Here is a 25,063-nt window from a genome sequence, read left to right on the forward strand (position 1 = left end):
GTAGATACGCTGGAGGGCAGGGATAGGATACAGAAGGACCTAGACAAATTGGAGGATTGGGCCAAAAGAAATCTGATGAGGTTCAATAAGGATAAGTGCAGGGTCCTGCACTTAGGACGGAAGAACCCAATGCACAGCTACAGACTAGGGACCGAATGGCTAGGCAGCAGTTCTGCGGAAAAGGACCTAGGGGTGACAGTGGACGAGAAGCTGGATATGAGTCAGCAGTGTGCCCTTGTTGCCAAGAAGGCCAATGGCATTTTGGGATGTATAAGTAGGGGCATAGCGAGCAGATCGAGGGACGTGATCGTTCCCCTCTATTCGACATTGGTGAGGCCTCATCTGGAGTACTGTGTCCAGTTTTGGGCCCCACACTACAAGAAGGATGTGGATAAATTGGAGAGAGTCCAGCGAAGGGCAACAAAAATGATTCGGGGTCTGGAACACATGACTTATGAGGAGAGGCTGAGGGAGCTGGGATTGTTTAGCCTGCAGAAGAGAAGAATGAGGGGGGATTTGATAGCTGCTTCAACTACCTGAAAGGGGGTTCCAAAGAGGATGGCTCTAGACTGTTCTCAATGGAGTAATGGTCTCAAGTTGCTATGGGGGAGGTTTAGATTGGATATTAGGAAAAACGTTTTCACTAAGAGGGTGGTGAAACACTGGAATGCGTTACCTAGGGAGGTGGTAGAATCTCCTTCCTTAGAGGTTTTTAAGGTCAGGCTTGACAAAGCCCTGGCTGGGATGATTTAACTGGGAATTGGTCCTGCTTCGAGCAGGGGGTTGGACTAGATGACCTTCTGGGGTCCCTTCCAACGCTGATATTCTATGATTCTATGATCTTCTACACGTTCCACGGTATGCATCCAATGAAGTGAGCTGTAGCTCACGAAAGCTTATGCTCAGATAAATTGGTTAGTCTCTAAGGTGCCACAAGTACTCCTTTTCTTTTTGCGAATACAGACTAACACGGCTGTTACTCTGAAAGCTGCTATAACTGAAAGAGATTAGAGAAAACGACATTTAGAGATTTGAGAAGAAAACTTTGTGCAGTTTACAGAACATTGTGGTGTTACTTTCATTCCTTCCTGTGTTTTGGCAGGTAAGGACCTGATCCTGAAAAGACTTATCCACATGACTAACTATTCAGGGGAGTAGTCTCATTGACTTCAGTAGGACCAGAGCAATTACTCATCTAAGATATGTGTTGGCAGGAACGGGCCAGATTTTTGAAAGTATTTAGTGCCTAAAGACTTAGAAAGATGCCTAATGGTATTTTCAAAAGGGACTAGGCACTTATCTACATCTTTAGGCACCTAAGTACTTTTTAAATCTGGCCCTTAGATTGTTTTTGCCTATTGTTTATGTGTGAAAGACAACAGGGGAGAAAACAACCACCTTAAAAAAACAAAAGCAGGGAGATATGAACATATCCACAAAAACCAGCAAAGGGACTGTGGGAGATGTGTAGTGTCTGATGCTACTGTTTACTCATTAAGTTGATTAGACTTCAAGTTCATTATGTCCTTTTTATATTAAGGTTGAAAATACTGAGTTTCTGAAACAGAGATTTTAAAATTGGCTACTAACTCTGGCCCTGATATTGTAAGTATGTGAGTAGTCTCATTGAACTCCATGGATTTACTCACATGTACAAAGTTACTCACAGGCATAAGAGTTTGCAGGGCAGAGGCCTTTATGTATTAATTTAGTTCAACAAAAATATGCTAATGAACCTTACCATTGGGTTACTATTCATGGCGGTAGCTGAGTTGGCAGAACTGGAATGCTTCTATTCTAGAAAACAAAAACTTGTCTGCAAGTTTTGGAAATAGGTTCTGTAAGAAAAGGCAATAATTACTTGTATTTTTATGTTAAATAGCCATATTACCGGTAATTACTTGGGGGATACTCTTTAGACATCTTATTCTCTCATTTTTTTTACTCAGTGCAATTCTTTTCTGGCAGTCAGAATGTTAAACTTTATCCGTTTTTCTCTCCCTCATTCTCAGGCAAATACTCTGCACCTGATGAAGTGAGCTGTGGCTCACGAAAGCTCATGCTCAAATAAATTGGTTAGTCTCTAAGGTGCCACAAGTACTCCTTTTCTTTTTGCGAATACAGACTAACACGGCTGTTCCTCTGAAACACCCAGTTTGAACAACATCCGGGTGCCAGGGAGACTTCCCAGGTAGCAGAGATGAGAGGGGAAGGAATCTTCTTCCACTGAAGGCAGAGTGGCAGCAAAGCCAGTCATGGGACTTAGAGGAGTAGCTTCCATTGCCTGTATGGTCCTTCTTTCCCCACAACAGACATAGAGGTGGAATCACCAACCTCTTTCCTTAGTCACATGCACTGTTCCTGCTGCAGACTGATAGTTGTAAGTAGGGAGTCTTCTTGCCCCCCTGTGCATAGGTGACAACTCCGTGGGGAAAATTAGCGGGTGTTCTGCACCCACGGGCAGCCAAGCTCCCCCCTCCTTGCTGCCTTCTCCCCCCCTTCCTGAGCATACCACATCCCTGCTCCTTCCCCTCCCAGTGCTTCCCCTGCCCAACAGCTGTTTGGTGGCGCTTAGGACTTTCTGGGAGGGAGAGGGAGGAGGAGGAGCAGGGACACGGTGTGCTCAGGGGAGGAGGTGGAGAAGAGGCAGGGCAGGGGCGGGGACCTGGGGGAAGGGGGTGCAATGGGGGAGCCAGGGTGGGAAAAGGTCAGGCGGGGCGGGGTGGGTGTCGAGCACCCACCGGGCAGAGGGGAAGTCGGCCCCTATGCCCCTGTACCGTCTCTCTCAATCTTGGTTCCCCCTACTCTTCCCCTGTTTCTCCCCCTCCCCCGGTGGCACAAAGTAATCACACCACTTCCTCTGCAAGAGAATGGTCTCTCTGCACTAGTAGAGTACTAGACAGGATTTGTCCTATGACGTGTAAGACGGACTTTTCGTGCTACATGGTTTTGCTGTTGCTAACTTCAGTAACTTGGATGTACTGAAGAGTATGGAGTGGGAGAGTGACAAGCAGCATCTCATTGGATCATTATCCTAAATGGATCCATGCATTAGAGTATTTAGATTCATATATTTGGAACATGCAACATTTTGTGGCTGTTACTGAGAAATAGCATTGAGAAGCTTCAAGAGATGCTTTCTCAACACCTAATGAAAGCTGTGGTGCTATAAAATGAAAAAAAAAATGCTGCTTACAAAAAATAGTGTCTAAAAGAATACCTGAAGTTCTACTCAAGTTTTTAGTTTCTTCAACAATTAATTTGTTAATAATCCAATTCTATAACAAAAATAACTGGAGAATAAAGAGCTATATTTTGTAGTTTTTAAAAAAGACTCTGTAGGCATAAACACATTGAATAAATAATTTCAGAGTAACGGTATAAATGAAAAGAGGGAGTTATTCATAGTCTCACAAGATAGTCTCTGCAGTGACATGAAGCTAAAAAATTATTCATTTTGGCAAAGTAGTAAGAAAAGTCTTATCAGCAAGAGAAACTGGGCAGTGAAACAGACTTGCCAAGAAGGTGGCTGAACGTCATCAGGGCAGATATTTGAGAACTGGTTCAATAAGACATTAGTAAGTGGTGGAATTAGCCCTGCAAAATGCTCAATGTAAATTTAAATGAACTTAATGGTTATTTCACTTTTGACCATTCTAGTTCAATTCCAGATGACTGCTACTCATCTGTTATCAAATACATATTGCCAAAAATCATATAACCCATGCTCTGTAAGTTTATTAATCAAAGATAAATCAGCACAATACAGAAAGGAATATATATTACCCAGTCTGGGGAACAGCTTTGTACAATCACAGCTTTCATCTCCAGTCTGTGTCTGTTCCAAAGTCTGAACGCAATTCTACTTTATACATATAAACACACACCCTTGTTTATAAAAAATAAAAGATTCCACAAATTTCACTCTATTACCAGACCTTACACATCTTCTTTTATTTAGCCCCATCCATGTTTTGCAAGACATAGAGACATCTATACCAACCAAACCGTGTACAGATAATCATCCATACCTGGCAGATGGTGTATATTTTGCGAGCCGTATATTTTCTTTTCTGACAGATTCTACATGTACAAAGAACAGAGATTTTAACAGTTTAACTACTAGTAGTTTTCCACAGGAAGCTTAATGAGTACGGTTCATAGTTCTACAACTTTGTATAAACACAAAGCATTCCAATAATGATACATTTTACTTGTTTAGTATTAGCTACTTAGTTTAGTTGCATTGCACACCTTATCCAGTTACCCTTGCAGTTGCTGAAATAAAGCAGTTTACATATTTTAATTAATACATTTGTTTGTGAGAGTTGATTTCACAGTCTAAAGTAAAATTCTATTCCTTATGTAGTGAAAGTACCACCTGCAGTCTCAGCTCTATAGGATACGTCTACACTGCATATAGGAGCAAGCCTCCCAATCTGAATCCACAGACTTGTGTTTGTGGGAGCTCATGCTAGTGCACTAAAAATAGCTGGGTAGATGATACAGCTTGGGCGCCCAAGCTTATGTGGGTGAGTGGGCGGGCATGAGAGCCCAGGCTCCAGCTTGAGTTGCAATGTCTACGCAGCTATTTTTAGTATGCTAGTGTGAGCCCTGCAAATACAAGTCTGGTCTGGACCTGGGCTGGGAAGTTCATTCCTTGATGCAGTGCAGACATACCGCGTACTTTTCCACTTCACCTTTGGTCTAGCCCTATAGAGCATAATGGGGTTTTGGTTCAGTTCAGTCAACAAAAGTGTAGATCAGGGATCGGCAACCTGCAGCACGCAAGCCAGTTTTTACTGGCATGCTGCTGCCAGCTGGGGTCCTGGCTGCCGCCCTCGCTCAGCCCGCTGCCGGCCTGGGTGAACGCAACGCCAGGCCGGCAGCGGGCTGAGCGGGGCCGGCGGCCGGGACCCCGGCTGGCAGGAGCCAGTGGACGGAACCTGAGACAGAACCCACCGCCGGTCTGGGGTTCTGTCTGCCGGTGCAGTGGATTAAATTTCTCCCCGTAGGAATGTGCTACATGCAGAGCACCAGGATTGGCAGCCGTAAGTAGTACCCTGTAAGCAGCACATTCCTAAGGGGAGAAATTTAATGCACTACACCTGGGTAGGGAAGGCTGTGCCTCCCCAAGCAGCCGGCCCACTTCCCGCCCCCTGACTGTCCCCCGCATAACACCTGACCCATCCAACCCCTTCCCCATTCCTTGTCCCCTTACCACCCCCTCCCGGGACCCCCTGTCCCCTGACTGCCCCCCTCAGAACCCTCCACCCATCCAACCCCCCTGCTCCCTGTCCCTTGACTGCTCCGAACCCTATCCATACCCCCGACCCCTGACAGGCCCCCCGGGACTCCCACGCCTATCCAACCACCCCTGTTCCCCGTCCCCTTACCATGCCGCTCAGAGCATCAGGACTGGCAGCTGTAAGTAGTACACCGTAAGTAGCACATTCCTATGGGGAGCAATTTAATACGCTCCACCTGTCCCCTTATAAAAAAATACACTACAATTAACTTAAAAACTTGAAAACTTAAAAACTTTGTATATTACAGTAATCGTTAAAAATGTATAATGTTAATAAATGCATAGGTTTGATGAAACAAAGTAGTTGTACTTATGTGCCTGTGCTTAATTTGTGTTTCATTGATTTACCTTCTCAAAAAATCTCGTATGTCTCGCACGCCCAGAAAGGGCATCTCGCACCCCAGGTAAAGAACCACTGCTCTAAACTGATAAGATCTGCATTTTAATTTAATTTTAAATGAAGCTTCTTAAACATTTTAAAAATCTTGTTTACTTTACCTGCAACAATAGTTTAGTTACATAATATAGACTTATAGAGAGAGATCTTCTAAAAACATTAAAATGTATTACTGCATGCGAAACCTTAAATTAGAGTGAATAAATGAAGACTCGGCACACCACTTCTGAAAGGTTTGCTGACCCCTGGTGTAGATCAACATAGTGACCAGTGGGCAGCCAGCAAAAACTTGCATTTCCTTTTTGTTTGGGGATCCGTTTTCTTCAGGAAGGTGAGAAAATATCTTCAAAATCTATGCTGACTGGCAACATGGTACGAGCAATAAAATAATTGTCTTTGGTGCAATATTACTCTCAGTCTTTGGTATCAGACAGTATACCACAATTCAGGAGCCATTTGCATCCTTGGGCAATACTATATTGCTGATTCGTTCAGTTAGTCAATAGGTGTATGCTATTACTGTACTATAGTTCCATTCACTACGTTATTTATGCAGACTTAATGGCACTGTATTCTGTGGTTGATATGTTTCAGAGTAACAGCCGTGACTATTCTGTATTCGCAAAAAGAAAAGGAGTACTTGTGGCACCTTAGAGAATAACCAATTTATTTGAGCATAAGCTTTCGTGAGCTACAGCTCACTTCATCGCATGCATACTGTGGAAAGTATAGAAGATCTTTTTATACACACAAAGCATGAAAAAATGGGTGTTTACCACTACAAAAGGTTTTCTCTCCCCCCACCCTACTCTCCTGCTGGTAATAGCTTATCTAAAGTGATCACTCTCCTTACAATGTGTATGATAATCAAGGTGGGCCATTTCCAGCACAAATCCAGGGTTTAAACAAGAACGTCTGGGGGGGTGGGGTAGGAAAAAGCAAGGGGAAATAGGTTACCTTGCATAATGACTTAGCCACTCCCATTCTCTATTCAAGCCTAAGTTAATTATATCCAATTTGCAAATGAATTCCAATTCAACAGTCTGTTGCTGGAGTCTGGTTTTGAAGTTTTTTTGTTGTAATATCGCAACTTTCAGGTGCCCGCATGGCCTCACAGTATGCCAACATTTTTATGGCTGACTTAGAACAACGCTTCCTCAGCTCTCGTCCCCTAACACCCCTACTCTACTTGCGCTATATTGATGACATCTTCATCATCTGGACCCATGGAAAAGAAGCCCTGGAGGAATTCCACCATGATTTCAACAATTTCCATCCCACCATCAACCTCAGCCTGGTCCAGTCCACACAAGAGATCCACTTCCTAGACACTACAGTGCTAATAAACAATGGTCACATAAACACCACCCTATACCGGAAACCTACTGACCGCTATTTCTACCTGCATGCCTCCAGCTTTCACCCTGACCACACCACACAATCCATTGTCTACAGCCAAGCTCTGTGATACAACCGCATTTGCTCCAACCCCTCAGACAGAGACAAACACCGACAAGATCTCTATCAAGCATTCTTACAACTACAATACCCACCTGCGGAAGTGAAGAAACAGATTGATAGAGCCAGAAGAGTTCCCAGAAGTCACCTACTACAGGACAGGCCTAACAAAGAAAATAACAGAACACCACTAGCCGTCACCTTCAGCCCCCAACTAAAAGCCCTCCAACGCATTATTAAGGATCTACAACCTATCCTGAAGGATGACCCAACACTCTCACAAATCTTGGGAGACAGGCCAGTCTTTGCCTACAGACAGCCCCCCAACCTGAAGCAAATACTCACCAGCAACCACATACCACACAACAGAACCACTAACCCAGGAACCTATCCTTGCAACAAAGCCCGTTGCTAACTGTGCCCACATATCTATTCAGGGGACACCATCACAGGGCCTAATAACATCAGCCACACTATCAGAGGCTCGTTCACTTGCACATCCACCAATGTGATATATGCCATCATGTGCCAGCAATTTCCCTCTGCCATGTACATTGGCCAAACCGGACAGTCTCTACGTAAAAGAATAAATGGACACAAATCAGATGTCAAGAATTATAACATTCATAAACCAGTCGGAGAACACTTCAGTCTCTCTGGTCACGCGATTACAGACATGAAAGTTGCGATATTACAACAAAAAAACTTCAAAACCAGACTCCAGCGAGAGACTGTTGAATAGAGACTGGGAGTGGCTAAGTCATTATGCAAGGTAACCTATTTCCCCTTGTTTATTCCTACCCGCCCCCCCCACCCCCCAGACGTTCTTGTTAAACCCTGGATTTGTGCTGGAAATGGCCCACCTTGATTATCATACACATTGTAAGGAGAGTGATCACTTTAGATAAACTATTACCAGCAGGAGAGTGGGGTGGGGGGAGAGAAAACCTTTTGTAGTGGTAAACACCCATTTTTTCATGCTTTGTGTGTATAAAAAGATCTTCTATACTTTCCACAGTATGCATCCGATGAAGTGAGCTGTAGCTCACGAAAGCTTATGCTCAGATAAATTGGTTAGTCTCTAAGGTGCCACAAGTACTCCTTTTCTTTTTGTGGTTGATATGTGGTTAACTATAAACAGATGGTAGATCACCTAAGATGCTGTTGTGTGTGTGTGTGTGTGTGTGTGTATATAGAGATAGAGAAAGAGAGATATAAAACCATAAATCTGAGATTAAAGACCTTCTGCTTTGCTGTCATGGCAATAGAGGTGTATGTCACATGGATAATGTAGATAATCTGATTACTGTCATAGCATGATTGCCTCAAGACCTGACTTTATTAGCTCTTCAAGAGAATTAGGAACATGGCCTAAAATAACATGCTGGCTGTTTATTTGTTTTTCTCTAGCATGTGCCAGGTTTGAGTGTAAAATATAATGAACAAACTGGTTAATAAGGCCTTTAAGGAATAAAACTATATTTTAAATGAAAGAAACAGAAAGTGCTAATCTCTTCCCAGAAAACCCCTTCAACTTTGATCCTAGCTGCTTAAAGAAAACTGCAGCAGCTAAACAGAGAATCACAAATCCCTTATTCTCTTTCTACTCCAGTGCCATTTATAAGAACCAAGTGAGCAGTTGTTACTCAAGCACTAGTTTTACTTTAGCACTGTCCTTATTTGTGTAGCAATGCAAAACAAAATCCATAACTTGAATCACTTTACTGTATATACTTACAATACTGTAATGTTAAATAGTACTTCCTGTTCCAAATCACAACACATTTCCTCACTGTGAGCCACATTTTGCCCTTGTTCCAAAAAGAGCTATTTTCGTATTTAAAGTAAATCACAATCCCACTTAACTTGTTTTAAAAAATAAATGCAGAGACTGAATATTGCTCACATTGCTGAATTCAGAATAGCTGTCATGTAGTAAATTCAGCATACTCACGTTTGAAATGAAATACTACAGCACTCCTAAAACAAAGAAAATATTGAAGTCCATGGCCTGTTTATATGGGAAAAAGCAGTAGGATTGGTCTGGGTTCTGGAAAAGAATTTCAGGGATGCCCAATTCCTAGGTAAAAAAAATTCGTGGGCAAATGAACCAACTCTCATTGCTATATTATTTAGAAAGAGCTCATTAGCCTTCTGCAGTTTTGTAGCTACACAATTTTTTGCAATACTGATCTTTTCTAAAAGTAAAAGAGATCCCATAAAACTTAACTGAAGTTAATTCTTAAAAAAATATGAAATAGTTTTGGAAAACACACCTCCTGAGTACTTCTGCCAATTTTTGCAGTTTTACCACCACATCTTTGTTTTTAATTAATTTATTTTACCGTATTGTATAAATGATCCACACAAAATTGAATGTATGGAAAATGTGCATGCACAAAGTACTGTTATATGCACTCCCCGCAAACAAAAAAAATACATATTTTCCTTTAACCTCATTCAGTTACTGTACTCTCATATGTTAATTGTAACAAAAGCAAGTACAAATTTTCAGACAGAAAACTTTCACAAGTACGATTAACTTGACAGTGTCCCTGTGGCATGCATCTGGAAAATACACTGTTTGTTTTCTATTGTCCTTTTGTGTATGGGCGAGTTTAGAAACTATTTTGTAGGCAAATTTGTGCCGTTTATCCAGCATCTCAAGAGAATTATTTTAATTGTTGAACATATTGTTCAAACAGCTGCAGCAGAAATAACTGCGTCAATCAGTAGCTTGAGTAGTTAAGTAGCCTTCTCGCTTGTGGTTAAATAGCTCTAATAGTAAGATCTCCTATTGTAATGAGCAGTTTTGGTGCCTGCATCACAGCTAGATATTCCCATTATGGACCATGAACAAGAGTTCTAATGAATCAAAATGTGTTGAAGAACTAAGACTTAGTAAGTGTTAAATGAATCCAGTCGTAACAGAAATAATATTAAAAAAATAAATTTAATGTATTTAGTAGAGGTATAAGAATAAAGTGATCAGAGTGTCATTAGCATTTGACACACACATTTATTTTGTCCCTGGCAATTAAGTATCAAAACACTATGTTAAAAGAGAATGTTGTAGGTTGTGAAGTCAAGCACTTGAAAGGTAGAAATGCCAGATTTATGGTTGCCCTTGCAGCCTTAATTCTAACCCCTTGTTTTTCCGTTCTGTGCACTGAGTAAGGCAAAGGTCCTGTGGAAAAAATATGTGATCATATCGTTAAAACTGGATCATAATGGGCTCACCATAGCTGTATACAGTGGGTCCTTGTCTAGCTGGCAGGAGTGGAAGCCTTTTTGGGCTCCCTCTGCAACTGGTACCAGAGAAGGAGGAAAAGGGAAAGTTTATCTGATGGAGCAGGAAGTGGCTGGACCAGGTGTGTAGAGTAACTACCCTTTCAGCTGACTGGAAAAGTAGGGTGGGTATTTATACCCTGGACAGTCTGGAGAAGCCTTCTTTCACCTTGATTGGTCTGGCAGCATCCATCCTGCCACCCATGGAATCTGAAAAAGGACCGGGTTTCTTCTTGATCCATTGTGGCCATTATGCTAGTTGCCCTTTTCCTTGGGGGTGGGGAAGGAATTTTTCCCTCACTGCCAGATTGACCAAGATAGGGTGGTTTTTTCCACCTTCCTACAGCAGGTTTGGGACCCGGTAGGGTGGGGCATGGGTTTAGGTTACAATATCACAACTTGCTATATAAAATTTGGGGCAAATATCCAGTGCAGGTGCTCGTTATGGAAAGGCCATGGTTATCGGATCAAATGGATTGGAAGGGGATTTAGAGGAATGCAGCCCTTAAGGGAGCTGAGGAAGAGGGTTTGGGGTTCCTACATCTGGTCCAATGAGAAGCCAACTCCCCTCCTTTTCTAGCCCTCTTAACCCTCATGTGAGGGGAGGGCAGTGGGGGCCCAGCAATGGGATGCCTGGAATCAGGTTGGGAAGGGACAGGGCTGACAGCAGCCCTCAAAATTAGGTGGAAATTATTAAGGAAATGATGACCAGCTGCAATGTACAACTTCTTGTTGGATACTCCGGATATTTTAAGTGAATAAAGTTACAGCCTAATTAAACCATGTCCATTGCCTCCTGTCTTTCTTCTGGCATAGCCGGACAATGCATACTCAGAAGGGGCATAGTCAAGACTGTATGAGCAGCCATAAGTCTGGTATTTCCTAATTTTCAAGTGCTTGACTTAGCAACCTAAATTATGTTCTTTTAACAGTTCTTTGGATGTAATTTCCTATGGTATTGTTTTTGTTAGAGGAAAAAGGTAAAAAAAAATTATATTATGTACAACTCAACCGTCATGCACCATCATCTGGTGTGAACCCTGCCTGTCAGCATTGCAGTGCAGACTTTGGCCACTTGAGTTACAGGACAGATTGTAGTAGGTGGCAGCAGCAGGAGGGGGGAGGTGGTCGGCTGGCTCCATATGCTGGGTCCAGGGGTGATGCAGGAGAGTCTGACCCAGCCCAGCAATCATTCCTTCCTCCCACCACAGTGGTACCTCCAGCGTGGAGAATGGGATGGCCAGAGGGGATAACATGGGGAGTCCAATCTGGCTGTCCCTCTTCCCCTATGGGGAGTTTGGGGAACTCTTGCCCCCAAGTCATGCCCTGGGGATGGGGAATGGGATGTCTTGGCCCTGTGCTGAATCAGTGGAGCCCAGCCTGGCTTGACTCGGCTGTCTCCCCCTTCCCTCCGTCCTGCCACTACAGCTGCTCTGGCAGCTCTCAGGCGTTCCGATTGCCGCATGTGGTGGTGGTGAGGCTGTTGCTTTAAACGATGGATAGCATAAATCTAAATCTTTAGAATGTTTGTGTGTTCAGTTATAATTTTGGCAGACTGCCAGAATTTTCCTGAGGAATGCAAGTGAGAAGGGAGAGGGTGATTTTTTTAAAATAGTTTATAACTCAACTGAACCTGAATGGAATTTCATGAGACAAATAAAAGGCATTTCTTTAGCCTGCGGGCTTTCCCCTTGCTGAATTCCAGAGACCCATTGCAAACAGTGAAAATGTTAGAGTGACTGAAAAAAGGGCACAAGCATCTCTTAAAATGGAAAGTGGTGGGCTACCTAAATATAGGTGCTGCTGTCAGCTACCCATATAATGAAGGAATTTGCTGCTAAAATAACAAAGTCAAGGGTCAGCGTTGAAAACATTTCAGATACAGATAACCCTAATTTTTTTCTTCCTTATAATGCAATGCACTTCTTGGCATCCTTGAAGATTCTAAAGGCTCTTTGTTTGTTAAGGTGCTTTTACTTACATGGAGTTACGCTGTGCCTGATTCTCATTGTCCTGGACACACAGAAAAAAAGAGAAGATGTGGCTTAAGTAGGCTGCAACTGTATTGACTCATCTGGGAAGTAACTGGCAGTAATCCATGCAATACTTCCTTCCTTAATCACTTCCACCTGGTAGAGGGCTGCCATCAGCCCTCCACAGCTGGTTGTTGCTGGCATCCCACTGCCCTCCCCTTGTACAAGAGTTAAGGGGCTGGGGAAAGAGGTTGTCTCCTTGCTGGAGTAGACATTAGGAGCCCCATCTGTGTTCCCTAGCTTCCTTATGGGGTGCTTCCCCATTAGGTCCACTTCCAGTTCTGGTTTATCAGGGAACCAGACCCGCTATGGAATGAGTACCTGCACTGGACTCCTGCTTACACAGGCACCAGCAATTAGTGTGACTGCCTCCCCCCCGCCAACCTGGTTCCCAGATGAATGGTAATTTCCTCTCTCGTGTTGGCCAGAAATACATCCTCTCCTCATCTGGATAGGTCTATCTCATTGTCACTGAATAACAGACGTAACCAATATATTTTCGTGGGTAATTACCAATCCTCCCCATTCCCCCCTTAAAGGATCTACTACCCATTTTTTCCCATACGTCCAGACAAAGCACAGCCACCTGGAGATTGCAGGGGTTGCATTTGCATTAAAGCCATTTTACACTGCTCTGTCATTAAAGGGACCTTAAAATGGGTGTAAATGTAACTTATGCCCACTCTAAAGACCCTTAACAATGCCTGAGCAGTGTAAAGTGGCTTTAGTGTAAATGAGAACCAGGCCTATTATCTTCATTGGGGATACTTCTGATTTACTTCATCATGAAATCAGACAGTGCTACATTTGAACTGATAAATGCGCAGTGAGGATGTTTTAAAAGTCATTTGAATTTTTAAAAAACATTCAAAAATATGCATAAATTAAACAGTGGGCAAGGAAAATCAAGCAATTAATGCCTTACAAACACACAGCCTTGGACTGCTGCAGTACCTCACCCCCATAACATCCTCTTAGTAAATTTCCTGTACCTTGAGGCAGGTTGCTTAGTGCTGTTGAATCCTAAAAATATTGTTGCAGAATTTGGTACTCAGCCTTGTCTGCATGGGAAAGTTTTACCTGTTCTACTGATATAACCTCCTCTGTGGATGCTCTTATTCTTGATTAAAAGTGCTTTTTTATTTGTTTAAACCACTTCCTAGGACACACAAGCTAAATGGGAAAAAGATACTCCGAAACTGGGATAAGAGAGTTCCTATGGGAGTTTATACCGATATAACTGTATCGGTTTAAATTCACAGTTTAGGTTATACCAAAAGGCCTTTCTCCACGTTGGCAAGATCTCAGATACCAGACTTCTAAGTGGAGCAGTGTCCCACAAAATATGGTTTCCATAATTGCCAACATGTCAAAAATAACCTGAGATTTTGAGGCCCATCACCTGATTTGTATGCTTAATTATGGTGATTACACATGCTATTGTAGATAACTGCACACATTCATAGGTGTCTCTTGAAAAAATACAAAGTAATCTGAAATTGTAAATATGAAGTTTCCAGTCCAGAAACAGTGCTGCCACAATGATTTCATTAGCTTCTCCTGGGAAAAAAAAGCATTCTTGCAAGATTTCCTGTTCTACAATCCCTTGTTTACTCTAGAGAGTTTGAAATCAAGATGGCAGTGCATTGAATATTCTAGGACCTTTGTTGAATGACTCATATTTGTATAAAGGATCCAGCCCTGAAGTCCATATTTAGCAGAACTCAAAACTAAAACTGCAGGATGTATGAGCTTGAATTTTCTGGGACAGACTGTCACTTCCTGCAGTTTAAATCCATTGTGTAACAATGAGTACTATGGCCAATATCTAACTGCCCAAGGCTTCTGTCTCACTCTATACTGCATGTAACTTGCTCAGCTATATCTTTATAAAGCGTAGCTATCCTCCAGTGATTTTTTTAAGTCTCTCCTGATATATGTACAATAAACATGTTTCTGTTTCAACAGGTACTGCCATGGCTGCAGGGGTCTTGCTGCAAAATGAATTGCCTTATTGTTCATTGGTAAAGAGCAGTGCATATCTTGCAACTATGAGTTCAGGTAATCATTTTCTTTAATATGCCCTTTAAAAGAAAGTTTAGATGAGTTTTGAAAAGGAATCATCTCTCAAAAATAAAAGCCATATACATCTGTTATAGCTAGGTTGTGGGGATAATGTGTGTGTATATGCAGTACAAATAATTCATTGTGTTACTCAAACATCGCTATGACTAGTAACCACCTTGACATGTTTCCCTTGCCTTTAGCTTTCTGTTTCTGTTAGGTTATAAATTCTTATGGACAAGAACTGTGCCATCTTTTGTGTTTGGGAAGTGCTTAGACATTGTGGGGTGCCACAGAAAACAAATAATAAAGAATAACAATTTTTACAGGCAATAATTATGATTCACCACTTCGGCTGACTACCTTCAAACGGCACTGAAGTCAATGAGAGAATAATGGCATTCAGCATTTTGCCTCTCTCAGTCTCACCAACTGCTGGCTCCACTATAACTTCCTTAAATTTGACATATCTAGAAGAAAAATGTTACTGACTTATGAAGATCCATACGGAATTACATCTAAGGAGGCAAAATATCTAATGAGCAAAAGTTCGATATATATTCACTGGATGTAGCCAGCATTTGAACCATCTCTAAAAAAAAAACCAAAACCTTAATCACAAATGATACTTAAACCTCAGCACCCAAGAATTATCCAAATAAAAATAACTCCTAAAATTCCAAACATCAAGACAATTGTAAAGCCTTGGCAACAGAGTCAGAAGTTAAACTAAAAATAGCCTATAATCACCCCATAACAGACACCCCAAAAACTTGCCTTAGCAGCCCTTCAGGTCTAGAAATCCACTTAATTCAAAGTGCTAGTTTTTTCTTTTTGAAACTGATAGTGACATGTCAGGTTTAAAAAAAGGGTTCGTAGGTAGCAGTAGCCCAGTGGGGGTGAGGGGAGTGCTATTTTATAATCCTCAATTAGCATGTGATTGGTTGAGGAGAGCATGGCTTGGTAGCAGACACTCATGGGCAACAGCCATGAAGCAGGCTTTAATACTTCCTCTCCCTCCTGACATCAACATTAGGGTTGGAACAGGGTAGCAAAAGCTGTTGGGCAACAGCAGCACCCAATGGAGATTTTAGGTGTTCCTTTTTTTCCCTCCTGCCGTCACTGGCAAGTGGTAGGGCTGGGAGCAGCACCAAACTTCTCCGTATGCCCTTACTAGCCAAGTGGCACATCTGTTCAAAATCTAGTAACGTCCTTCCTGTCTGCACCTAGAAGAAAGAGATCATTGCCTGAGGTTTTTAAACTGGAAAAAGCCACTTTTAACTTACCCAGTTTTGTCATGCAAGTTCCACTTCAAGAAGTATCGATTTCCCGTGGTATACGTACACAAGTCCTAATGACATCAGATGGAAATCGCATGCCCAGATTGACGGTAGAACATGGCCTTAAGAGAGGGCAACAGGCGTAACATGCTTATTGGGTCAGGTTATACTGATTTTTCTTCTATCTTTTCTTTTCTCTACTCTGCTCGTCAAGATCTATAAATTGCACTCTAATATTGACTGTTGACAAGATGACTATTATTTTTAATGGTTTTTTACAGTCCTTACCCCATGCAAGTGATGGTTTGGCCCTGTGATTTTGAGAGTGCTGTAATCTTTCTGTCCAGCTCAATCTCCCTCTTTAGCGTGGAAGCAAAGAGGGAGGCAGCTCATAGCCTGATACCTACCTCTTGAAACTTAGAGCAATCAAATTATATGGCTACTTCTCCCAATAGTCTGCTTTACCTCAACCCAGTAGAGCCAAGAGCTTTGGTTAATAAAAAGCTCTGCTCTGAAAAAATAAACCTTTTGTTTTCAATAACAAATTGTGTTTTGTTAGTGGATATGAATGGTCCATGAGTGAGCAGTCTGCAATTCATCATGTACCTAACAATTTCAATAGCAACACACTAATCCCAGGTTTCAGAGTAGCAGCCGTGTTAGTGTGTATTCACAAAAATAAAAGGAGTACTTGTGGCACCTTAGAGACTAACAAATTTATTTGATCATAAGCTTTCGTGAGCTACAGCTCACTTCATCGGATGCATTCAGTGGAAAATACAGTGTGGAGATTTATATACATAGCCCGATGAAGTGAGCTGTAGCTCACGAAAGCTTATGCTCAAATAAATTTGTTAGTCTTTAAGGTGCCACAAGTACTCCTTTTCTTTTTACACTAATCCCAATCATTACAGAACTAACCATGCATTCTGGAGCAGCTAAGTGGAGGGGAAAAGGTAAGTAATGCACTTCAAACTAATTAGTGGGGGAGTACAGTGTATTTACTTACAGATTTATAGGAAAGCAGTGCCCCAAACTACATTTTGATTGTATTTCAGTATATAATATACTGTGTAGTATGTTTTGAATGTACAATAATTGTAATTTACTAAAATACTCACTTTGTTTATGGAAAATAGTCCCAGTCCAGTTGCAGAGTTATCTACTTGAAATGCAACTATTCTCATCAGCAGTGGAACAGTTTGTCCCAAGCAGAATCAATTCATATAGAATTTAGCTGCCACAAGGGTAGCTGGCATCAGTGGGTTCATTGTTTGTTACTATGGAGACCGCTCAGCCTATCCTGAATAACCGTTAGATCATACAGAAAGATACACATCTCTGTGTAACTTCAGCATTGAGCAAGTTGGATTTCAGATCCAGTTTGTTTTCTACAGCATTTGTAAAGTGTTGCAAGGGGGTGATCGATCATGGAGGGTTCACCCAGGAGGCGCTCAGCTGTGAATATTTTTAGCAACTTTTTTCAGGGTCGGAGGCATTCTTCCTCTGATCCCCTTCTCCGCATACTCCAAAGGCGCCGGAGCTCAGTTGTAGAGATCCTCTCATCATCCACACACCGCGTTATGGTGGCTATATCATCTGTAAGCCCTGCAGAGCTGAATGCAACTTTTCCTGAGAAAAAAAGTGAAGTATTTTTAGATTATTGCCAAAAATCATACTTGGGTTTTATAGCAATGTATTATATAACATGTACTAAAGATGTATAATCTTGTTCAGATGTTTAGATGTACATAAATACATATGAAATATTTCAAAATCATTTGATAGTGGTTATTGTTTTATTATATATAATTGTATTTACTGATATCTTACTCAGGGCTTAATTTGTACTTTATTTTTAACTTATAGAGCATTTCAGTTTAACACCTTGGTTTCAGAAAATAATTAAAGCAAAAGATAGCTTAATATGTATTTGTGCAGGCATGCTGTACATTTCTAGATAAAAGGTTACCATGACATTTCCTTCATCATGGAGGATATCACGTACCTATAATTTCATGAAGAAGGAAACCAAGTTGATGTCATGAATAACAGCGCTAATATAAGCAAATAATGTTATTTTTATTGAGAGTCCTTGCTGCTTAAATATCTTGAAAAATCTTTAGTATACTATATTTTTGTAATTGAATCATTTAAAAGTTTGCTATATTATATTTTAGGGTAGTGATGATAGTTTGCTAACCTTATTTATTCTGTTTTTCCATGTGTTGTAGGAAATTCAAGGCGTCCAACTGCAAAATATACTAAGGTAGGGGAGCGCCTTCGCCATGTCATTCCTGGACATATGCAGTGTTCGATGGCATGTGGTGGACGTGCTTGCAAGTATGAAAACCCAGCTCGATGGAGTGACCAAGAGCAAGCCATTAAAGGACTTTACTCTTCCTGGTAATATGCAGCACTCAATTTCACTAAGCTTAATTGTATTAGCTACGTTAGAGAATTTAGGGTAATAGATTTATATTGCATTTTTCTACCAAATATAGACTGCCAAGTTAAGTACAGTATGTACTGGAATAAAAGGTCAGTTAAAAATTAATACTTAGCAGTAAGCCATAAAGGCCTTCATACAAAGCCCATTGAAGTCAATGAAAGACACGCATTGTCTTCAGTGGGCTTTGGTTCAGATCCAAAATAATAAATGCCTGTTTACAGATTACATGAACGTTCTAAACTACATAAGTTTTTCCTTGAAATTTAAATACAGCTAAATTAAAATATTTTCATTGGTTTAGATTAAAATGAATGAAAACATGTTATTGAAGATAAAATAATATTAGGTATTGAGCCAATGAAAGCATTTTTTCCATCCTATATGGTCACTGGAATGTATTTTTAAATTAATATTGACATTTTGTAAAAATGAGTTAAGAAGAAACATGTAATATGTCTCTGAATAGGAATACAGAAATTGTGATCTGGGTAGCCATTATCTACCTAAGTTTTTGTATCATGCTCATCACCACGGTATCTGAGCACCTCTAATAATGGTATTTTATTATATAACTTACCCAGTAATTGTTTCAGTAGGATTTATAAAGCATGTTATCTGGTGAAAGAATTTAGAAAAAAGGTATAAATGCACATTGCTAATTATAGATAGCTCCCTGAACATGAAAAAAAAGGTATATATTTTCATAGATTACCCACGAAATACTCACAATGAAATATCCATCCAAATTATTAATTTATTTTCTCAGGATAACAGATAACATAGTGGCCATGGCTCGACCCTCAACAGAAATTATTGAGAAGTATAACATTATTGAACAGTTTCAAAGGTAATGAATTTTATTAGTAATGAATTGCTCTAATCTTACTGATATAATCCCTGATCCATTTTTTCCCTCCTACTTAGATTTGGATTGTTGGTAAAGGTCCTTTCATTTTAGCAATATGCAGGTAAGCCTCCATTTTGCACTTAGGAGAAATGTATGCTTCAGAAAATGGGGGTTAATGAAATTATGGCTGTGTATAATGTGACTATTCTGTTCCTTGCTTAAGGTGTGACATAAAAACAATAATTAACCTTCAGCGTCCTGGGGAGCATGCTAGCTGTGGGAATCCACTCGAACAAGAAAGTGGCTTTACCTACCTTCCTGAAGCTTTCATGGAGGATGGAAGTAAGTTCACTCCTGCTGCTTTTCCTCATTAATTATCGAGTACAGTAATGCAGATTTTCTGACACACAGCTTTTGGATTAAGAGCAGTTATATAAGGAATACTATACAAAAAATATAAAAAAGCAAATTTAGCAATGTCCAACCTTCGATAATACATTGATCCCTCTCTCATGCTACTGTTGGGTGAGGTATGTGGTTGGTGTTTTAAATTTCAGTAGAGTGAGCAGCTAGAGTAGATAGAAGACTAATGCCTGGTAAAAAGATAAATGGGAACTGAGCAAAATAATGTAGAGCATATTAACAGGGTTTCAGACATGTTTGCGGGTAACGTTGCACTTTTCAAAATGTCTGTTTCTTTGATTTGAAAAGGTTTGTATCAGCAGTATCTTTATTTTTTCATACTGCACTGAGTGTATCTGCTTACGAAAGTTAAGAGCCATTGAATTAAGATGTGCTTTTATGCCCAAACAGAATGTTACACTTTTCCTATATATAGCTCAGTAATTTTAGTATGAATCACTCAGCTTTGTTATAACTTTTCCATTCCAGCTGAGCTTTAGTCTGAAACATCTTAACTACCTCAGCGCGTCCATGAAATTCTCACAGCAAGCTCTCTCTGAAATGTGAAAATAATCTGTTTCAAACAAATATATATAGTTAGTCTTCTTACTTTTATTCTTTCAGTATTTTCGTTTATGGCTACTCATTTCTCTTCTGCATAGAGAACCAAAGATTTAACATTGTATACTAAAGAAAACAATTCTCTCTCTTTTTAGTTTATTTTTATAATTTTGGATGGAAGGATTATGGCGTGGCATCTCTCACGACTATACTGGATATGGTAAAAGTGATGGCTTTTGCCTTGCAGGAAGGGAGGGTAGCTGTTCATTGTCATGCAGGACTTGGCCGAACAGGTATGTGTGCAACTTCAAAAATTAATGTGAACTTATTTTCTGTAGGTACAAAATAATGGCAGATATAAATCATTGTAGGTTTGTTTAAATTGTATATTTATCACTCTTAGAGGAGGTATACCTGTAAAGTGATTAAACTTGCAAACAACATTTATTTGTAAAAAATAAGAGTCATTCTGTCACAGGCAGCAAGGGGACAAAGTTAACAGATATGAGCTGTGAACCAAAGGGTTAGAGAAACTTTGAATCCATGTAACAATCTCCCAGCAGTATTGAAACTGTAGAGCCTCCTCGTCTAGGCAGCTGCTACTCCACATAGTCTCCAATTAAGAAAATAATTCACCTTGTGCTTTTCTGGTCTTGACGACAGTTATCTGTGGTTACTGTCCCAACTCAGACCTTTGGTCTTTGAAGCCTTTGTCTTTTGGGTGTGAGGATGTTAAAGGTTGCATTTAACTTCTGACCCCTTCCCAAATATGTCTCTTTGCCTGGCCCCATCTCTGCAACTGCCACCATTGCTCTCTGTGCGTTGTGAGGAGTTCGAAAATGATGCAACTGTGCTGCAAACACAGTTGAGAGAGAAACTGGCATTTTTTAAAATGTGGAGGGAGGCTGGGAAAAAACCTTTAACCGCTCAGAGATGGCATTTAACAAAGTTAATATGAGCTAAGGGGAGATTTAATTTCTTATTTAAAGGGGGGAAAAAAGCCCTAAACCTTAGATTCCCTCTGTCTTCCACTGAGTAGCCACTTCAATTTCAAATCCTTTTATATCCACAGAATGACCGCAATGGCTGATCTCCTTCCTAGCCATTTTCCTATTACTTTGATATAGATCAGTGAAACAGCTGCAGGCCTCAAATCCTTGCAGCCAGAAGAAAAGATCTTATTTTGGAGATCTGAGATACAAACAGCTGTATATGCAAGAAATAATAAAATAGGTGGGCTTAGAAAGAAAAAAAATCCACCTGAGGTTGCAGGAGACTCTTAGGGAACAGGGAGAGCAAAAAGCCAGGCTCACCAATCTCCTTTTGTAATAATGATGCTTCTACATTTTGAATATATTTTAGAAGTAATTAATTAGCACCAGTGTGCAGCTATTAGAGAAAAAGGGCTTTTCTCAGGTATGCTTAAGCACAAGGTATACCCTTGATTTATGCATATAGAACCTCCCCTATAAGGACTACTCTTGAAATCAATGGGAGTCTTTACTTCATTGGGAGGTGAATGAGGCTCCATGTTGTCTGACAAGCACATACTCTGTCAAGGCTATTGCTTATGTTGATTTCTTAATTCATTTGGGAAGATTTCCACACATACTTTTGGGTGCATGTACAAAATTGAAGTAACTTATAAAATAGAACATAAAAGGCCAGAAACATGACATCATCCCAAATCCACACATTAGTGCCTCCCTCCTACCACCTAGTGCTACCTACTGATCCTTCTGTCCCACAAAAGCTTGGAACAGAAAACTAGTTTTAGAGTATGATTTGAAGGCTAATATTCTGGTTCTGGTGGGCCAAGAGTGGAAGTGAGTTCCAGAGAAGCCTTCACTGAAAATGCCTCTAGCCCCTTTGCAATTAGACCATGTAACATGCCTCTTCTTATCTCTGTGTCCATGATATCACATGGAAAGACAGGCAGTCTTATGTACTGAGTTCCCAAACAATTTACATCAGCATCCTTTTACCAGCGGATAAACTAACAGTGGAATTCAAGTTTAATTATTTCCCACTGTACCTAGCAGGTTGTCAGGGTTCCCGCCCCACTCTGAACTCTACGGTACAGATGTGGGGACCTGCATGAAAGACCCCCCTAAGCTTATTTCTACCAGCTTAGGTTAAAACTTCTCCAAATCACAAATTCTTTGCCCTTGGAGGGTACGCTGCCACCACCAAGTGATATAACAAAGAATCAAGGAAAGGACCACTTGGAGTTCCTATTTCCCCAAAATATCTCTCCAAGCCCTTACACCACCTTTCCTGGAGAGGCTTGAGAATAATATCCTAACCAATTGGTTACAAAGTGATCTCAGACCCAAGCCCCTGGGTCTTAGAGCAATAGAGAAATCAGTCAGGTTCTTAAAAGAAGGATTTTATTTAAAAAAAAGGTAAAAATCACTTCTGTAAAATCAGGATGGAAAATAACTTTACAGGGTAACAAAAGATTCAAAAACACAGCAGAACGTCCTCTAGGCTTAGTTTCAAAGTTACAAAAAGCAGGAATAAACCTCCCTCCAGCAAAGGAAAAATTCACAAGCAGAACAAAAGATAATCTAACATGCCTTGCCTCTCTTTTACTTACATTTTTTGTAATATGAGAGACTTTTAAGATGGTTTATAGGAGAAGGAGTTTTCTGACCTGATGCTTCTCTGCTTCCCAAGAGAACACACACAAAAAAGCCTTCCCCCCCCAAAGATTTGAAAGTATCTTCTTTCCCCATTGGTCCTTTTGGTCAGGTGCCAACCAGGTTATTTGAGCTTCTTAACGCCTTACAGATAAGGAGGAATTCTAGGCTGCCCTTAGCTGTATGGTTATGAGAGAGGTACAGTATCAACTTGGGCAGCCAGCAGCAACAGGGGAAACATAAGAGACTGGAAAGTCGTTGAGATTCAGGGAGGAAAAAGCAGCAAAAGGAAAAGGAGATGGCACAAGAATCGTCAGTGTTGGCCATCTGGGATATTACCAGTAACCTAGTACTAAAGCAGTTCATCTGTCTTATCGAGACAAGTGCTTATCTAGTTGTTGTTGCACTCCGATGTTTGTATTATCATGCAAAAATTGCATGTATACTTAGTTACACAATAGCACACTATGAATTGGACATAAAATTACATCCTTATGTGTGTGTGTTAACTTTTATTTTATAATGTATTTATTAACATGTTAACCATTTGTCTTTAAATTTTCTAGGTGTTTTAATAGCTTGTTACTTAGTTTTTGCAACAAGAATGACTGCAGATCAAGCAATTCTTTTTGTTAGGGCAAAAAGGCCTAATTCTATTCAAACCAGAGGACAGTTAGTGTGTGTAAGAGAATTCACTCAATTTTTGATCCCTCTAAGAAATGTGTTTGCTTGCTGCGAGCCCAAAGCACATGCGGTTACTCTGTCCCAGTATCTGATCCGTCAGAGGCATCTGCTCCACGGTTATGAGAGTAGACATCTCAAGTATGTGCCAAAACTTATTCATCTAGTTTGCAAGCTGCTATTGGACTTGGCTGAAAACAGGCAAGTGATAGAGGAGGAATTGTTAGATATGCCAGATCTCTCTTCTGAAATTGAAGAGGCTGTTTCTCAGTTGGACTCTACACAGCTAGATAAAGAGTTAACAAGACAGAACAGTGACTCATCAGAGCCATTCGCCCACTCAGTAGTGGAAAATGTCACTTTTGAGACCCAAGATTCTGTTTTCTCCCATGAACACAAATATGATCCTCTTTGGAAGAGGCGGAATGTTGAATGCCTTCAGCCTTTGACTCATTCAAAAAGACGTCTAAGCTATAGTGACTCAGATTTAAGGAGAACTGCATTTCTCGTGGAACAAGGAGAAACTCCATGGACAGTGCCTGCACAAGTAGCACTCTTTGACAAACTTAAGCAGCGGAACACTAGGGAACATTTTCTCTCTGCAGGCGTTCAAACTCCTCAGCTGGATTTAAACAAAGAGGCCTTAGTTCGTAGTACATTTATTTTCTGGAGTCAAGGTAAATTCAGTTTAGATGGACAAAACAGTTTCTATACAAGAAAATCTCCAAAAGAAGTGCAGCGTAGTAAAACATTTTCCTCAGGTTTTGAACGCGTACACAATGACAGGGAAGCAAGAACACCAAAACGTAGTTTTGCAAAGGAAATTGGCCACAGAAAGGAGCGAGAGACTAATGTGTATGGCAGAAGAATTTGTGCATCGGAGGACTCTGATAATTCTGCTTTAGAAGAAGAATCATCTATTGGGTATGAAAGTCAAGATAGTAAAGATCTATTGGAAGCAGTTCCGTACATTGTTTTGCAATCAGAATTAAGTCTGGACGCACGAAGAATTTTGGCAGCTAAAGCCCTTGCAAATCTTAATGAATTTATGGAAGAGGAGGAAGTGAAACAGAAGGTAGAAATGTGGCAGGTATTACTTTTTCTAAAACATTATTCAATATTGTGTATGTATTACATGTATATTTAAAGTATAAACAGCAGCAAAAATCCTACTGCTAGCTTGTGAGAGAAGTCTCTGGCACCCATTATAAATTATACATATTAGACATGCTCTGATATTGAAATTGCCAGTCACCTAAATAAAAAGGTCTTGTTGCAACGGAAATATTATATAATCAGAGGCCTGAGGTTTGACAAAACAATTAAAAAAAACAAAAACCTAAGCAAAATTTCACTTTACTGTTAGCATCTAACAGAAAGGTAGACAATTTTTTCTGTTTGTGTTTATTCAGTCAATTTAAAATCAGTTGATAGCTATAGTCATAACATTGTTGGTAACATAAAAGTGCCTCAAGATTTTAGATTAGAGACAGGTCTGCAAGTTATCTATCAGAGCTTTCTCACAGCTAGTCACAGGATTTTGTGTGTAAATGAATAAGATAATTTAGTAGAAATTTAACTGCTTAAAATCGTTAAAACCATATCCTCCTGAACACGTTTGACTTGAAATAGGAATCAAAAGCTGTTTCA

General features: G+C 40.4%; 1 protein-coding gene across 5 annotated transcripts in view; it reads left to right on the forward strand.

The window, feature by feature from the left end:
* PTPDC1 (protein tyrosine phosphatase domain containing 1) overlaps positions 1–25,063 on the forward strand; it is a 50,211-nt gene that overhangs the window by 13,965 nt on the left and 11,183 nt on the right. For 3 of the 5 annotated variants that reach the window (XM_048858437.2, XM_048858438.2, XM_048858435.2), the window contains 6 exons: positions 14,453–14,545; positions 18,063–18,234; positions 19,047–19,127; positions 19,351–19,469; positions 20,246–20,383; positions 23,299–24,503. In XM_048858437.2, coding sequence (XP_048714394.1) covers positions 14,461–14,545; positions 18,063–18,234; positions 19,047–19,127; positions 19,351–19,469; positions 20,246–20,383; positions 23,299–24,503 — 1,800 coding nt within the window. In that variant the 5' untranslated portion in view covers positions 14,453–14,460. Of the gene's footprint in view, positions 1–14,452; positions 14,546–16,985; positions 17,473–18,062; positions 18,235–19,046; positions 19,128–19,350; positions 19,470–20,245; positions 20,384–23,298; positions 24,504–25,063 lie in introns of those variants that run through there. The other 2 variants (XM_048858436.2, XM_048858433.2) reach the window with 2 other exon arrangements.

The sequence above is a fragment of the Caretta caretta genome, chromosome 7, assembly GCF_965140235.1.
Source record: "Caretta caretta isolate rCarCar2 chromosome 7, rCarCar1.hap1, whole genome shotgun sequence".
In the NCBI taxonomy this organism is placed as follows: domain Eukaryota; kingdom Metazoa; phylum Chordata; order Testudines; family Cheloniidae; genus Caretta; species Caretta caretta.